The following is a 17,853-nucleotide window of genomic DNA, read 5'->3' on the forward strand; positions in this document are numbered from 1 at the left end:
GAAAGGAAGACCACGAGCAATTTATGCAATTTACATACTGAAGAACAGCAGCTTATTTGGAGAGGCTATTCATCATTAAATTATTAGCAGAAATTTTATTTTATTTTATAACCGTCGTTGAACAACTGACCCAATTTTACAACTACTAATGTTCAACTACGTAGCCTTGTAATTTTGAACTCAATCCAGAAGACAATTGAACTCCTGGATCAAGTATTGGGAGAAATTTGCCTTTGTGGAGGACTTTTTGAGAGAACTAACCTCCATTTTCGTTTCGAGGAAAGGAACACCACGAGCAATTTATGCAATTTACATACTGAAGAACAGCAGCTTATTTGGAGAGGCTATTCATCATTAAATTATTAGCAGAAATTTTATTTTATTTTATAACCGTCGTTGAACAACTGACACAATTTTACAACTACTAATGTTCAACTACGTAGCCTTGTAATTTTGAACTCAATCCAGAAGACAATTGAACTCCTGGATCAAGTATTGGGAGAAATTTGTTTTTCTGGAGGACTTTTTGAGAGAACTAACCTCCATTTTCGTTACGAGGAAAGGAAGACCACGAGCAATTTATGCAATTTACATACTGAAGAACAGCAGCTTATTTGGAGAGGCTATTCATCATTAAATTATTAGCAGAAATTTTATTTTATTTTATAACCGTCGTTGAACAACTGACCCAATTTTACAACTACTAATGTTCAACTACGTAGCCTTGTAATTTTGAACTCAATCCAGAAGACAATTGAACTCCTGGATCAAGTATTGGGAGAAATTTGTTTTTCTGGAGGACTTTTTGAGAGAACTAACCTCCATTTTCGTTACGAGGAAAGGAAGACCACGAGCAATTTATGCAATTTACATACTGAAGAACAGCAGCTTATTTGGAGAGGCTATTCATCATTAAATTATTAGCAGAAATTTTATTTTATTTTATAACCGTCGTTGAACAACTGACCCAATTTTCGCGTTTACGACTACAAATGTTCAACTACGTAGCCTTGTAATTTTGAACTCAATCCAGAAGACAATTGAACTCCTGGATCAAGTATTGGGAGAAATTTGCCTTTGTGGAGGACTTTTTGAGAGAACTAACCTCCATTTTCGTTTCGAGGAAAGGAACACCACGAGCAATTTATGCAATTTACATACTGAAGAACAGCAGCTTATTTGGAGAGGCTATTCATCATTAAATTATTAGCAGAAATTTTATTTTATTTTATATCCGTCGTTGAACAACTGACACAATTTTACAACTACTAATGTTCAACTACGTAGCCTTGTAATTTTGAACTCAATCCAGAAGACAATTGAACTCCTGGATCAAGTATTGGGAGAAATTTGTTTTTCTGGAGGACTTTTTGAGAGAACTAACCTCCATTTTCGTTACGAGGAAAGGAAGACCACGAGCAATTTATGCAATTTACATACTGAAGAACAGCAGCTTATTTGGAGAGGCTATTCATCATTAAATTATTAGCAGAAATTTTATTTTATTTTATAACCGTCGTTGAACAACTGACCCAATTTTACAACTACTAATGTTCAACTACGTAGCCTTGTAATTTTGAACTCAATCCAGAAGACAATTGAACTCCTGGATCAAGTATTGGGAGAAATTTGTTTTTCTGGAGGACTTTTTGAGAGAACTAACCTCCATTTTCGTTACGAGGAAAGGAAGACCACGAGCAATTTATGCAATTTACATACTGAAGAACAGCAGCTTATTTGGAGAGGCTATTCATCATTAAATTATTAGCAGAAATTTTATTTTATTTTATAACCGTCGTTGAACAACTGACCCAATTTTACAACTACTAATGTTCAACTACGTAGCCTTGTAATTTTGAACTCAATCCAGAAGACAATTGAACTCCTGGATCAAGTATTGGGAGAAATTTGTTTTTCTGGAGGACTTTTTGAGAGAACTAACCTCCATTTTCGTTACGAGGAAAGGAAGACCACGAGCAATTTATGCAATTTACATACTGAAGAACAGCAGCTTATTTGGAGAGGCTATTCATCATTAAATTATTAGCAGAAATTTTATTTTATTTTATAACCGTCGTTGAACAACTGACCCAATTTTCGCGTTTACGACTACAAATGTTCAACTACGTAGCCTTGTAATTTTGAACTCAATCCAGAAGACAACTGAACTCCTGGATCAAGTATTGGGAGAAATTTGTTTTTCTGGAGGACTTTTTGAGGGAACTAACCTGCATTTTTGTTACAAGGAGAGGAAGACCACGAGAATCTCCCACGGTTAGCCTGACGTCAAGGGCACTCTAACCCATGATCCGTCTACCACTGAGGATATATTACGTTAGCATTGTGGTCGGTGCAAGCCGGATGCGGAATTCGTATCGACCAGCCATCGCTGGGATTCGAACCCGGTTCACCTCATTAAAAGACGAACGCTTTATTTCCTGAGCCATCCCGTCTCTATTAGTAGAAATTAAAAAAAAAAATTTAAAGCATGTTAAGTTTTGAAAGATATTGAAATAATTCAGATAATTTGGAACCTCGGATTAATAATAAGAATTGTTGAAAACGAAATGAAACAGTAGCATCACATCACTGTAAAAAAAGAATTATTCTAGCGAAGAACTTAAAATATCGAATTTTTTGTAATCATTGAATTTAAAATAAAAGGATTTAACTCGTTTCTCCCTTATTATCTAAACTAAAGGCGACATTTAAAACTTTTAAAATTTTATTTACTTTTAACAAAAAAGTTTCAATAATTTATTTGCAGACATTAGTTTAATATTAAAATTGAAAAATCAAAAACTGTAAGTAAATATTGAATCTCGAATTCTTTTCTGAATTCAATTAAAAAGCTCATTACCAATTCATTAAAGAGAAATAGCAAGAAGATTGGACTTATTTCATTTATTAGTGCACATAATTAATTTTTGCTCCATTCAGTTCTCTTCGTAAGTGAGGTATTTTATTACAAAACTAATTTTTTTTCCAACTCATATTTATTTTAAGATTCATTATTCACCATACTTTAACAATGATTTATTTACTTATTTATTAAATTATAAGTCGGTATTATTTCTTAACATTTCCTTAATTACGATTTGAAAAAAACAATGGGAGGCATTTCTTGATAAATATTTTCGACATAAAGTTTTATGATTTGAAACACAAGATCAAGAAAAGCATGCATGAAACTGATATCGTAACGAATTTAACGGGATGTAATAATTACAAATTAACTGTTAAATAAACAATCAACATTTTCGAAAGGATTTTGTCTTAATCCTTAAACTTTTCTTATGTTCCCCTTAAACTCCTTATGTTCTGAAACGAAGCTTGAACGGATTTAACAGAAAATCTCGAATTTTGATTTTTGAGAATTATTAAAACGGACTTAAAACAACTATGAATTCTTGCACCGTTCTGAATGTCGGAAAAATAATTTTTCAACTTGTAGGTTTAAAAGAAAAATATTTTTGGCAAGACATTAAAATATGCAGAATGTTAATATAAAGAAAAAGTATTCCTTTTTTACCTGAGAGTTTTGATTCTTTCTTTAGATAACATTAGAAGATAACTGCCTAATCTATTTTCGATAGTTGTCGATGTACTCGTATTTTTCCTGTGTGTAAATTATTTATTTAACCCTTATTTAATGGTATATATCACGCCATTCACAGCCACGTGATTAGATACAGCCATGTAATTTGGTTTTAAGTACCCAACTGTGACTTTTTAATTCAGTAATATTTTATTTTGATGTATTTATCTGTTTATCGCGACAAAAAAAAAAGACTGCGAAACAATCGATGAGCGAAGCGAGCGATGGAGTATCCCAAGTTATTTCATATAATTTAAATAAATTATTTTATTATGAGCGGATATTTTTATTCTGATAAATTAGATTAAATATTCATTCTCTATAATTGTTAATTATGTGAAACAACTAATTTCTAATTACTTAAAGCTAATAGAATGCACTTATTTCTCGCAAATGAAATTCTCGAGTGCACCAAATATCACCAAAACAGGCAATAATTTTTTGGAAAGCGGATATGCTTGTCCCCAAAACTAGCTTGATTGCCTGAGGAAACACTTTCAAGTTTCAATTAAGTTTTGACATCCTATACATAAATAGTGATTTATAAGGTTTCGAAAGCGTTGATATTTTTTTTTCTTTTTGTAAATATTATATTACGACTCACAAATTATTTTCGTCTTCATTTTTGACAACGATTCTAACACATGAAGAGTGATTTTTCACAGAACACCCCTAATAGGTGTTAAATAATTTAAAAGTTGTTATTTTCAAAATGATATTAAATCAAATGCTAAATTCTATATTTTGGCGACACTTAAATTACATTTGAAAGATCTTCGCCAAAAAACCGGTGATGTTGGCGGGATCTTCCATCAAGACAGTCAACACTGATCAACGTGCCAATGAAATTATGATATTACAATACGTGATATTACAACAGTTTCAATATTTTTATTATAACTGTTTTTCGAAATGCAACACGTGGAGAGTGTGTTCCGTGGAATCATCCCCCCTTTTCCCCACTTATAGAAGTGGAAGGGAGGGGGTGTGCGTAGGAAAAGTCGCTTCGTTCGAATATTTGTTTTCGAAGGGGGTGCACGAAAGTGGATTTTATTAAAATGGCAATTTCACTTTTTGCAGTCAAACTCAAGGAAATAGAAAGCATACGTGGCACGCGTGCATATGAGAAAACGGGAGAGTTAAAAATGGCAAGAAAAAAAAAGGAAGAGAAAATTGAAATCTTCCGAGGAATTACATTTCATGATAACACTGCATCAATTCATAGAAAAGAAGACATATATTGCATTTATTATGAAAATGCTTCTGAAATGTGAGGAAAGGAAAACAGAAATAATTTCTAATGAACTTCTAAAAGATAAAAGAAAGTTTTTTTCTTCGGGAAACGTTGTTTATTTTTAAATGAAAAAAAGAAGAAAAAGCTAAAACTTCAACTAGATTTAACTTTTATTCTGTTACATAAGTTGAAATATGCATACGGTTAGATGACAGAACATATCAGAATTTTCTACTCTTCCTCAAACGTTAAATCGATTTAATTTGGAAAACAAGTATAACTCGAAAACGTTGCATGCTAAATTGATATTAGAACTTTCTATTCTTCTGAAAACGCTGTTTTGCAAAATGAAATAAAGAAAAGGATAAAACATTAGCTCGATTTATTTTTGAAAATGTAACATAAGTTAAAATACTCTGAATACATATAAGATTTTTTTTTTAAATTCTAGAAATGCCTCTTCACTAATAAAAAAAAAGTTGAAATATCAGCTCGAATTAATTTTTCACTTGTAACGTTCAGTTGAAATGTGCTAAATGCCATAAAATAAAATAAAATTAGAATTTTTAATTAGTTAAAATAACGTTTAAGATTAGCGTAAAGTGAAATAACGCAATGCTTTATGCCAAAATTATTATCAAAATATTTTTTCCCTTAGAAAACGCTATTTTATTTTATTCATTTTTCAACGACAAACTTGAGCTAGATATAATTTTGAGCAATGTGACATATGTTGAAATTCGCCGAATCGATTGTAAAAACAATTACAAAACAATTGCATTTTAAACATATAAAAAATTACATCATATTTTTTTTTAATTATCAATCCGCAAAATTTATTTCTTTTCACAGATTATAAAACTCAGTGTTATCTTTGTCTGTTATCATTGAAGTCATATTATTTAAATCATGTTAAAACTGACATAATAATTGAAAAAAAACTTGGAAAAAATTATAAAAATTGATACCAATAACATATACATATAAAACATACTTACATATAAAACATATATACATATACCAATAATATATACACCAATTACGTCACTGTCAGGCATTAAGTATGCGAGTAAACGGTTTGCTTCATTACAAGATACGAATCCGAGTATAGTTCAAATAAAGTAAGAACTCCCCTAGCCACTCGTCTGAACCCGTAGCGGTGACTATGGTAACGAGGTATAACTATTTCAAGAAGGGGTGTGGGGTCATTGTTTAGGACAGTTTTTGTCTTGGCTCAGTGAGAAAAAGGGAATCTTTTTCTTCAGTCTATTGTGTTAGCCCTAGAGTGAAGAGAAGCTACCCACCCTGAAATGCGCTTTTCTTGTTTCCAGACCAGCAGACGGCTTCAGACTTTGTCACGGGGAGAGTTCTTACCGTAGACAAACTATAGTATAAAATCAGAATTTGGTAGTTTGCATGCGCAATACAATGCCAAGGGGAACTTATTTAATGGAAGGCGATCGAGGTGGAATTTTAGTTCTTAAAATAATGATTTTGAGTGGTTCTCATATTACAAGAAAAATAGGAAGGTCCAAGGCAAAAAACATCTCATGAAGGAAAGAGAAATGAATCTGGAAGCTTGCTTGTAAGACGTCAACTGCACAAATTAACAATGAAATGCAGTTACCATGCAGCAGCCGCATGGTTAGAGATTCCGAACATTCAATTTAAAAATGTTAAGAGGAAAACCTCCGCTTACTAAATTGCACAAAGATGCTCGTTAGGAAATTGCAAAGAAACATCGTAGGAATTGGAGTGATGTGGTCTTTTCTGATGATGATTTGGATAGCGGTCGATATTTTTCGTACGACTTACGAACCACACTTATTTTCCAAAAATCAATTTGGTGGTGGGGCCGTTATGGTTTGGACCGCATTCGCAGCAGTCGGTACAACTCCAATTATATTTACACAAACTAAAATAAATTCAATTATGTATATTAAGATATATTGGAATATAATTTATTGCCTGTTGCTCCTCTTATAACATTCGGAAGCTGGACCTTCCAACAGGACAATACGGCAGTTCATACTTTATATTCAACTAAATAAGTGTTTCCCAAACTTATGACTTCTGTATACCCTTTCTAAATTTTTCGTAACGCTGTGTACCACTAATAAAAAATGAATGTATTTTTTTCCATCAAAACTTTTTACTAAAGTTAAAAATCACAACTGGCTGTTGACACCACTGATTGTTATCTGTTAACTCTGCAAAAAAATGGCCAATAGAAAAATACGCGATCGTAAATTTTCATTGTTAACTTTGTTTTTAAATAAATGTTTTTGAAATTTTCGTTTGTTATCGCATAAAAACGCATACCCCCGCTTAACTATTCCCATACCCCTGAGGTTACGCGTACCACACTTTGGGAAACACTGAACTAAATCATGGATGAAAGCAAATGAGGTTAAATCCCTTGAGTGGCCAGCTCGATGCCCGAATCTGAATCCGGTAGAAAACCTTTAGGGCATATTAGTAGGAGAAGTTTACAGATCTGGCTTACGATTCAAGAGCAAGTAGGATTGATGCAATGAAGATGTCTTGGAACAATATCGATATCAGTATTTTACGAACTCTTATCTGGATCCATGAATGCGAGATTAATAAATGTAATCGGGAAAAAAAGGATCTCACGTTGTTTACTGGTGTAAGAGTTGTACCAACTTAATACTTTTTTCTAACTTTAACTTTGCGTTGAAATCTTATATAACACATAAAGTAATGTGTAATTGTGTATCTTGCAATTATTTTCATTATGCATTTAATTTTATTATGTCATAATCTATGGCCATATTATAAAATAAAAACATATAAGTCTTTTCTTTTTTATGTTATATCAGTCTCTTCAGTGACTTTATGCTTTTCTCCAGCACTGTATTACTGGTATATTCCTTAAAAACGATATAAATATATAATTGTTAGATAAATACCATTATGATTTCTGTTCATTTTATGCTGATTTCAGTCGAAGATCTCTGAATCTTCTTTGGTTATGGAAGTTATCATGGTATTTTTCTTTTCAAAAAGAGGGGAAAAAACGGTAAGAAGAAGATCATGTATTATTTATAAAGATTGTTGTTAATTTGCAATAACTATTCGTTCGCCTGATAAACTAATAAATGAGACAATTTCACGTCTATACATCTTTATTGACGAATTCTATTTAACTACAAAAAAATATCGTTGCCAACACACAAATTCGTAAAGTAAATTTCAAATATGAATGACATTTGAGGCTATCTTCTAACATTTCTCCCAACTTTTGATTAATGATATAAATTAAATTAATCGTAATAAATATAAACATTAAAAATACAGTTAAGTTGAAAACATTAAATTAAAATATTAAAAAAAGTACAAAATAAGAAACAAAGTTTCAGAGTTCAAGTAATAAATCTGTATAGGAGTTTAACCCGCCGTCTATATATGGTGACCATAGGTTAAAGGGTTTTTTTAAACTTAGGAACAGAAATTTTCTTTCGATTTTTCCGGAATAAAATTTCTAAATTTCTAAATGTCGCAGTAACGTTTGATTCCATATCTGATATTTCAAGAGGGGATAATCTTTTGATGGGAGGAATCAGTGCCCTAGATCTTGCTTTGACTCGAACAATTCGAATATTTCCTTCTTTTCCTGGATATATTTATATTACTCTAGCTTAAAGCCATATTCCATTTCGTTTGTTGTCGAATTCAACGAATGTCATCTATTTTAAGTTGTTCCAATATTGATGCTGATGATGATGGACGTTGAACAAATAGACTGAGATATTTTAATTAAAATCTATCCCTTAGGGATGTTTCGTAAATTCTGAAGATGTTGCTGAAATTAATTTTATCCTGATGATCTAAGTCAGGTGCTCCAGAGTCTTGAATTTCACATAAAAACATCCACTCGATCATTCTTAGTAATTTCGCACATTTTGAAAAATAGCTGAAGATACGCGGGTACAAGTCGTTAAATTTGTTCAATTAAGCTGTTACTTCCTTGTGTCTTTCAGTGTCGACACTCTCTATATTATCATTTGGTGAAGAATGAGTCCATTCTTCTTTTGAAAATGTCAACCAGTGAGGGCCCTCCCGCTATCAGCATTCGATAAGTTTCTTCACTAAGCATTCCCTTGATGGTAGGTTGGCAGGATTTTCTGAACCAGGTACATGATGCCAATTTTCCGGCCTGTCAGGATTCTAATTTCTGAAACTCGATTCGTTACAAATGTTCTACAAGCTTCTACGTTCTTAATCCAGAAATGTGCTGTTGAAGAATCGGACCAGTGATACTCTTATAAAATTTTGATCTTAAGTCTTATTTTAATGAATGACGCCAACCTCGCAGACGTGCAAGTAACTCAAACCTTGGAATAGGTGTTTTCTTCATTGGTGTTACTCTGGCTTTAGATTGTGGAAGGGAAACTTTAACATCAACTTTTTTTTTAAAACTTATTAAATAAGCTACACTAGCATAAGATCCTTGTGACACGTCGGAAAACACACACTACTTATAAGTCTAATTATTATTAATAGCTACATTTGAAGGAGTCATTTGTCGGACATTTAAAAAAACTTTTTTTTAATTTTTTGTTTCAAATGAAAACTTTGATATTAATACCAAATCAAAGGACAGGTGTCAAAATTTCCAAAAATATATAAATATACCAAGAAATATTTAAAAATCATTTTTAAAAAGTTTTTTTTTTGTCTGAGCTAGTTTATATAATTTGCACAGGTGTCGCTAGAATTGATAGTAGTGCAAACATGATAAAGAATTAATTAAAAAAAAATATGTACAGCCTACATTTAATGTATATTATTCTTCACTTCGGTTATATAGGTAATACGTTCCTTTGTTTCCTAATTATTACGAATAGCTATATTTGAAGGGGTCATTTGTCGGACACTTTAATGATTTTTTACAATTTTTTGGTTCGAATGAGAACTTTGATATTAATGCCAAATCAAAGGATAGGTGTCAAAATTTCCAAAAATATATAAATATACTAAGAAATATTTAAAAATCCTTTTTAAACTGTTTTTTGTTTTTTTTTTGTCCGCGTCACTTTATATAATTTGCACAGGTGTCGCTAGAATCGATAATAGTGCAAATATGATGTAGTGTGGATTAAACAAAATTATGTGTAGCTTACATTTCATATATATTATTCTTCACTTCGGTTATATAGATAATGCGTTCCTTTGTTTTCTAATTATTATGAATAGCTATATTTGAAGGGGTCATCTGTCGGACACTTTAATGATTTTTTACAATTTTTTGGTTCAAATGAGAACTTTGATATTAATTCCAAATCAAAGGATAGGTGTCAAAATTCCCAAAAATATATAAATATACTAAGAAATATTTAAAAATCCTTTTTAAACTGCTTTTTTTTAGTCCGCGTCACTTTATATAATTTGCACAGGTGTCGTTAGAATTGATAATAGTGCAAATATGATGTAGTGTGGATTAAACAAAATTATGTGTAGCTTACATTTCATATATATTATTCTTCACTTCGGTTATATAGATAATGCGTTCCTTTGTTTTCTAATTATTATGAATAGCTATATTTGAAGGGGTCATTTGTCGGACACTTTAATGATTTTTTAAAATTGTTTGATTCGAATGAGAGCTTTGATATTAATGCCAAATCAAAGGATAGGTGTCAAAATTTCCAAAAATATATAAATATAGTAAGAAATATTTAAAAATCCTTTTTAAACTGTTTTTTTTAGTCCGCGTCACTTTATATAATTTGCACTGGTGTCGCTAGAATCGATAATAGTGCAAATATGATGTAGTGTGGATTAAACAAAATTATGTGTAGTTTACATTTCATATATATTATTCTTCACTTCGGTTATATAGATAATGCGTTCCTTTGTTTTCTAATTATTATGAATAGTTATATTTGAAGGGGTCATTTGTCGGACACTTTAATGATTTTTTACGACTTTTTGGTCCAAATGAGAACTTTGATATTAATGCCAAATCAAAGGATAGGTGTCAAAATTTCCAAAAATATATAAATATACTAAGAAATATTTAAAAATCCTTTTTAAACTGTTTTTTTTTTTTTTTTTTTTTTTGTCCGCGTCACTTTATATAATTTGCACAGGTGTCGCTAGAATCGATAATAGTGCAAATATGATGTAGTGTGGATTAAACAAAATTATGTGTAGCTTACATTTAATATATATTATTCTTCACTTCGATTATATAGATAATGCGTTCCTTTGTTTTCAAATTATTATGAACAGCTATATTTGAAGGGGTCATTTGTCGGACACTTTAATGATTTTCTACAATTTTTTGGTTCAAATGAGAACTTTGATATTAATTCCAAATCAAAGGATAGGTGTCAAAATTTCCAAAAATATATAAATATACTAAGAAATATTTAAAACTCCTTTTTAAACTGTTTTTTTTTTTTTTTTCGTCCGCGTCACTTTATATAATTTGCACAGGTGTCGCTAGAATCGATAATAGTGCAAATATGATGTAGTGTGGATTAAACAAAATTATGTGTAGCTTACATTTCATATATATTATTCTTCACTTCGGTTATATAGATAATGCGTTCCTTTGTTTTCTAATTATTATGAATAGCTATATTTGAAGGGGTCATTTGTCGGACACTTTAATGATTTTTCATAATTTTTTGGTTCAAATGAGAATTTTGATATTAATTTTAAATCAAAGGATAGGTGCCAAATTTCCAAAAATATATAAATATACTAAGAAATACTTAAAATTCATTTTATAAGCGTTTTTTTTTTTTTTTTTTTTTTTTGTCAGCGTTATTTTATATAATTTGCACAGGTGTCGCTAGAATCGATGGTAGTGCAAATATGATAAAGAATTAATAAAAAAAAATTGTGTACAGCCTATATTTAATGTATATTTTTCTTCACTTCGGTTACATAGGTAATACGTTCCTTTGTTTCCTAATTATTATTAATAGCTATATTTGAAGGGGTCATTTGTCGGACAATTTAATGATTTTTCATAATTTTTTGGTTCAAATGAGAACTTTATTATTAATTCCAAATCAAAGGATAGGTGTCGAAATTTCAAAAAATATATAAATATACTCAGAAATATTTAAAAATCCTTTTTAAACTGTTTTTTTTTTTTTTTTTTTTTTTGTCCGCGTCACTTTATATAATTTGTACAGGTGTCGCTAGAATCGATAATAGTGCAAATATGATTTAGTGTGGATTAAACAAAATTATGTGTAGCTTATATTTCATATATATTACTCTTCACTTCGGTTATATAGATAATGCGTTCCTTTGTTTTCTAATTATTATGAATAGCTATATTTGAAGGGGTCATTTGTCGGACACTTTAATGATTTTCTACAATTTTTTGGTTCAAATGAGAACTTTGATATTAATTCCAAATCAAAGGATAGGTGTCAAAATTTCCAAAAATATATAAATATACTAAGAAATATTTAAAAATCCTTTTTAAACTGTTTTTTTTTTTTTTTTTTTTTTTCGTCCGCGTCACTTTATATAATTTGCACAGGTGTCGCTAGAATCGATAATAGTGCAAATATGATGTAGTGTGGATTAAACAAAATTATGTGTAGCTTACATTTCATATATATTATTCTTCACTTCGGTTATATAGATAATGCGTTCCTTTGTTTTCTAATTATTATGAATAGCTATATTTGAAGGGGTCATTTGTCGGACACTTTAATGATTTTTTACAATTTTTTGGTTCGAATGAGAACTTTGATATTAATGCCAAATCAAAGGATAGGTGTCAAAATTTCCAAAAATATATAAATATACTAAGAAATATTTAAAAATCCTTTTTAAACTGTTTTTCTTTTGTCCGCGTCACTTTATATAATTTGCACAGGTGTCTCTAGAATCGATAATAGTGCAAATATGATGTAGTGTGGATTAAACAAAATTATGTGTAGCTTACATTTCATATATATTATTCTTCACTTCGGTTATATAGATAATGCGTTCCTTTGTTTTCTAATTATTATGAATAGCTATATTTGAAGGGGTCATTTGTCGGACAATTTAATGATTTTTCATAATTTTTTGGTTCAAATGAGAACTTTGATATTAATTCCAAATCAAAGGATAGGTGTCAAAATTTCCAAAAATATATAAATATACTAAGAAATATTTAAAAATCATTTTTAAAATGTTTTTTTTCTGTCCGCGTCACTTTATATAATTTGAACAGGTGTCGCTAGAATCGATAATAGTGCAAATATGATATAGTGTGGATTAAACAAAATTATGTGTAGCTTACATTTAATGTATATTATTCTTCACTTCGGTTATATGCATAATGCGTTCCTTTGTTTTCTAATTATTATGAATAGCTGCATTTGCGTTTGTCAATGTAGCCAATGTTAGTCAATGTAATTTTTTTTCTTGGAGCGCGGTACAGCAGAAACGCTCTGGATTTTTTAAATATTGAAAAATAAATGAATTACATTATATTAATTTAATTCTACAGAAACGTTGCTATTGTGCAAAGATTTTCACTTTAACGAATGCCTAGTAGATATTGTGACGATCAAGTCAAGATAGTCAATTTAAAAATCAGCAGATCTTAGATAATATGTAGAATCAATTTCAACACTTAGAAACACTGGTAGAAAATTTCAACACCAGGAGCATGTACACTACTAATACGTAATTATCTTTCTAGTTTAAAGACTTAATAGTGCGTACAAAAGGACGAACTAGAACTAGTGTAAAAGATGAACTAGAATCTCAAGGCAAATTTTTTTGTTTATATATAAAATATTATTCTATCGATATATTGTTGCTCAATATATCATAAAAAAGTAATTGTCATATCATCGCTTCGTGCATTCCCATTGGACAAAAAAAAAGTAATTGTCATATCATCGCTTCGTGCATTCCCATTGGACAAAAAAATCACAAGATATGATATTTTATATACGAAGATCTAAGTAACTTTTACAGTCTTCTGCAATTTATTAAATTTTGCCATTAATATTTATTTATCTGGTCTTTTTAATATTATCATGATTATTACGTTTTTAATTTGACTTATTACGCAACATTTTATGATGAAGATATTTAGTTACAAATTAATAGTTATGAATCGGTAAATTTAGTTCAGTTTACGTTATATTTACTTTCGTATTAAATTTTGCATTAAATTTGTGTTCATACATCTTCTGCAGTTAAAACTGTAAATAAAAAACTTTTTTAAAGTTTCAAAGCAATAAAAAATAACTTTTTCGCTCCATTGCTAAATAATTTTTTAACAAAAAAAATTTTAACGATTTTTTTACAGTACCTGAGAGCTAAGTAACAATTAAACTCACACAAGTTTGTTGATAATATACGCACAAATATCTAATTTAAATTATTATAAATAAGTTTAAATTGCACCCAAAACATAAATAAATAGGGCATTGATCAACATTGCCATACTGTCAAACTGTTGGAGTACTTTTTTAAAATTCATTGCTATGGTGCTCATCAAAATATGTTTTGAAATATACATTGTACATCAAGCATCATAATTTGCATACGAAACATCATATGCTATGAATGAAATATCATATGTTTTACGTGAAATGGCTTGCGTTATGAATGAAACATCATATGTTGTGCATAAAATATCTTAAGTTATTTAGAAAATCTATTGTATACGAAATCCAAATTACAGTTATGAAACATCATAAAAAATGTTTTTGTATAAGTTTGTGCTAACTGTGCTTTTTTATAAAATCGTTTTAATATTACAGAATAATCGACCCATACTTAAAAATCGTTACATTTTTTAATTAACAGCTAAAGGTCGAAGGTTAGGTAAAGGTTTGGTAAAAGGTTAGGTAAAGGTTTGTTTATATGCAAAGTTAAACCTTTCTTTATTTGTCACTCTTAATTCATTATTTTTTTATATGTTTATATCAAACAGGTGAGTCCTGCCTGCTTTAGAACACTCATATGTTATAAAGAATACTTACAAAGTATACAGTATACTCTCGATATCTCGAAAACCTTTTTATGCCAAAAAAAAAATATTTTCCCCCTCGCCATTATATATCCACCTAATGTTAATTTTGAATTCCTATGTCGGAGAGTTTCTTCTAAAACCTTGTTATGTTGAATCTTTTTTGGAATAAAAAAGGAATTTATTCAGAAAAATCACACTATAAATTTATTGCTAACCAATTCCTTTCCATTTAATGCATCATTATTTTTGTCCTTACCCTTTAACAATAAAATAATCATTGTTGTAATTATTTCTAAATAATCTATGGATATGTATATTTACTCAAACGCTATCAGAGAAGAACTTAAAGGGACGACGCCATTCAATGTAAAATAAAATTACCTAATATTTAACATGAATTATAACAACGCGAAAAAATTTATATAGAAAAATAATCCAAGAAAAAATGCTACTTTAAAACATTGATTTCTCATCTCTTTATATTTCAGCCTTAAACCATAATAATAATAAAAGAAAATATTAAGATTTGCTTAATTTAAACAAATTATGCACGTGCCTTTCAAATGACTAAAAAATAAGGTTTGAAAATAATTAAAAGCACACACTGATAAAATATTTTTGATAAAATATTATAATATATTTGATAAAATAGTTTTTGAAAAAAATGATGGATTTTTGTGCTTATTGATTCTTCTTAGTGAGTTGCCCTTTTTTAGAAACTACGATTACTTTTTTCGAATTATGTATTGGAGGAAGTATGACAGTGTTTCATAATCCATATTTTATTTTATTTATACTTTCGCTATTTTCATTAACATAAAAAGGCTAACATAACTATAACATTCATATTAATAAACTACTCATTAGTTGACTTATATAGTTTTATATTTATAGTCCCTAGCCAAATGATTAGACGCACTATAAGATTCTATGTAAAATCTTAATTATCAGGTGATATTACACAGCTTTATTGTTTTTAAGCGACTGAAACCGGTTTGTACTTATTTACGTTCGTGTATGAATTGTTTAAATTAGACGATATGTAATATAAATTCGACGATCGGATAAATTAGTTGATGTATTATAAAAATATCGTATATTTATTATATTAGGTATTATATTAGTCTGTTATAATAATTAGATTAAATTATTAGACACAGTGTAGTTTTTTTTAATAATTACTTGTTTTGTAATAGTTTATATGCAATACTCTTATATTTAAAGATACATGTAATGAGCTTTTATTCGGGAGATTTATGTACTTCCTATTTGTATTTATTTTTAACGTATTGTTTTACAATGTTAGCCAATTGATACACGAACCCAAACAAGTGCAAACCGGTTTCAGCTGCGTAAAGACAATAAATGTGTACAGTATCACCTAATAATTAAGATTTTACATAGAATTTTATAGTGTGTTTAATAATTTGGCAGGGTATTTTAGTGTATGAGACCTTTATAATTCTACATCCATCTTATTGTATGTGATTCGCCATTTCATTTGGTAATACAGATAATGGTCTTTGTATGAAATAGTCAAAAGTCAGTGATCTAATATCAAGCAATTTGAGTCGCTCAAAAGCCAATGCGGTTAAGTCCAAAACGCAACAATTGAGAAAATTAATGTTTTTTGATACATTAGTTTTTAAAATTCCTGGTTTATTAATTTAATTAGAAAAGTGTATAAACTCTTTTTTCGAGGTGTAAACTCTGCAAAAAAACAAGATATGTACAGGATGTGTAAATAAAAACGTAAGTATTTATTGAAATAATGACAGCATCTTAAAATTTTAGGACTTATACCTTTTGGCAGTTGAAAAAGATAGGAAATTTATGTCTTCTAGTATAAACGAACTTCGATTTTTCTCAATCATCACTAGATACAGTGACTAAAAGAAAATAAACTGTTGGATTATTTCAAAAATTGTTTTTTACTTCAAAACTAAAGTGGCACTTTTCTTTGTTTTAGGAAATGAAAAAAATTTAAAAAAAAATAAAAAATACCACATTTTAAAAAAAATACTACGAAAAATACCATACCCCTTTTTTGGTGAAAAAATACTACCGTAGTATTAAAAATACTACGTCTGGCAACCCTGGTTACTATGAATTTCTTGTTTTTCAGTGTTACCAACAAATATCGAAAGAAGAAGAAGAATTTAATTTTTATTTCAAAGTTTATGTAAAAAAATATTGATAAAAGGTGGACTTATTCACAATGGCTTCTGAAATTATTATATAATATATTCAGAAGCTATTAAAAAAATTACTGTCTAACCTAGAAAAAAGTAACCAACGAGTAAATCCTTTAATAACTAAGAAGATTATTATTTATTTCATCAAAATTTCCAAAAATCAGAAAATATCAAAAAATGGACTTAACCGCATTGGTTTCTGAGCGGCTCATTTAACGCTAATTTAAAAAATATACTGTTCTATTATTAATAATAATAATGAATAAATAGCTAACCTCTGGTGCCTCTCCTTCCTCAAAAGCCTTCAGATAGGCCGATGCAGCCTCCCCACACACCCAGGCCACGATAACAAAAGCGACGATGTAGATCTTCAGCATCTTCTTTTAGAATTATAAATCTAACTTTGTTTCTATTTAATTGTTCTTAGAATGTAGTGAAGAAATTGATGGAGAAAGCTCCCTTCAGAATGCAGAGGGTGAGATGAGCAGCGTTAAAGGAATGAATGAGAAGAAGCAACAGGCGACAGAGGAGAGTATTGAGGGCGGTGACAGGGCAGGGCGAACATTTTATAAGTCCTGGAGGGTGACGAGTCGGGGGAGTAGGAGGGATGCGCTGAACTTTCCCATAGGCTGCAGGAAAAGACGTCCACTGGGATGATTATTTTGTTCCCAAAGTTTATTTGTTTTCGCTTTCGTCAGAAGGGGTGACATGGGGGAAAGTAAAGCGTAGGTTGTTAAACTTAAGAAAATAAGCAAACTGTGTGGTCGTAATAAATGGAATGAAGAATTTAGTCAGTAATTTTTTTTTCTTCTCTCGCTCTTGATTCATAACGTATCGTAATACGATCTAT

The 17,853-nt window shown here is 29.8% G+C and overlaps 1 protein-coding gene across 1 annotated transcript in view; it reads right to left on the reverse strand.

Moving 5' to 3' along the window:
* LOC147803320 (uncharacterized) overlaps nucleotides 1-17,549 on the reverse strand; it is a 99,926-nt gene extending 82,377 nt beyond the window's left edge. The window contains exon 1 of the mRNA XM_087150894.1: nucleotides 17,279-17,549. Coding sequence (XP_087007020.1) covers nucleotides 17,279-17,380 — 102 coding nt within the window. The 5' untranslated portion in view covers nucleotides 17,381-17,549. The remainder of the gene's footprint in view (nucleotides 1-17,278) is intronic.
* Nucleotides 17,550-17,853: the final 304 nt, after the last annotated feature.

The sequence above is a fragment of the Parasteatoda tepidariorum genome, chromosome 9 (genome assembly GCF_982258835.1).
Source record: "Parasteatoda tepidariorum strain Cologne lab strain chromosome 9, Ptep-v5.0, whole genome shotgun sequence".
Classification (NCBI taxonomy): Eukaryota; Metazoa; Arthropoda; class Arachnida; order Araneae; family Theridiidae; genus Parasteatoda; species Parasteatoda tepidariorum.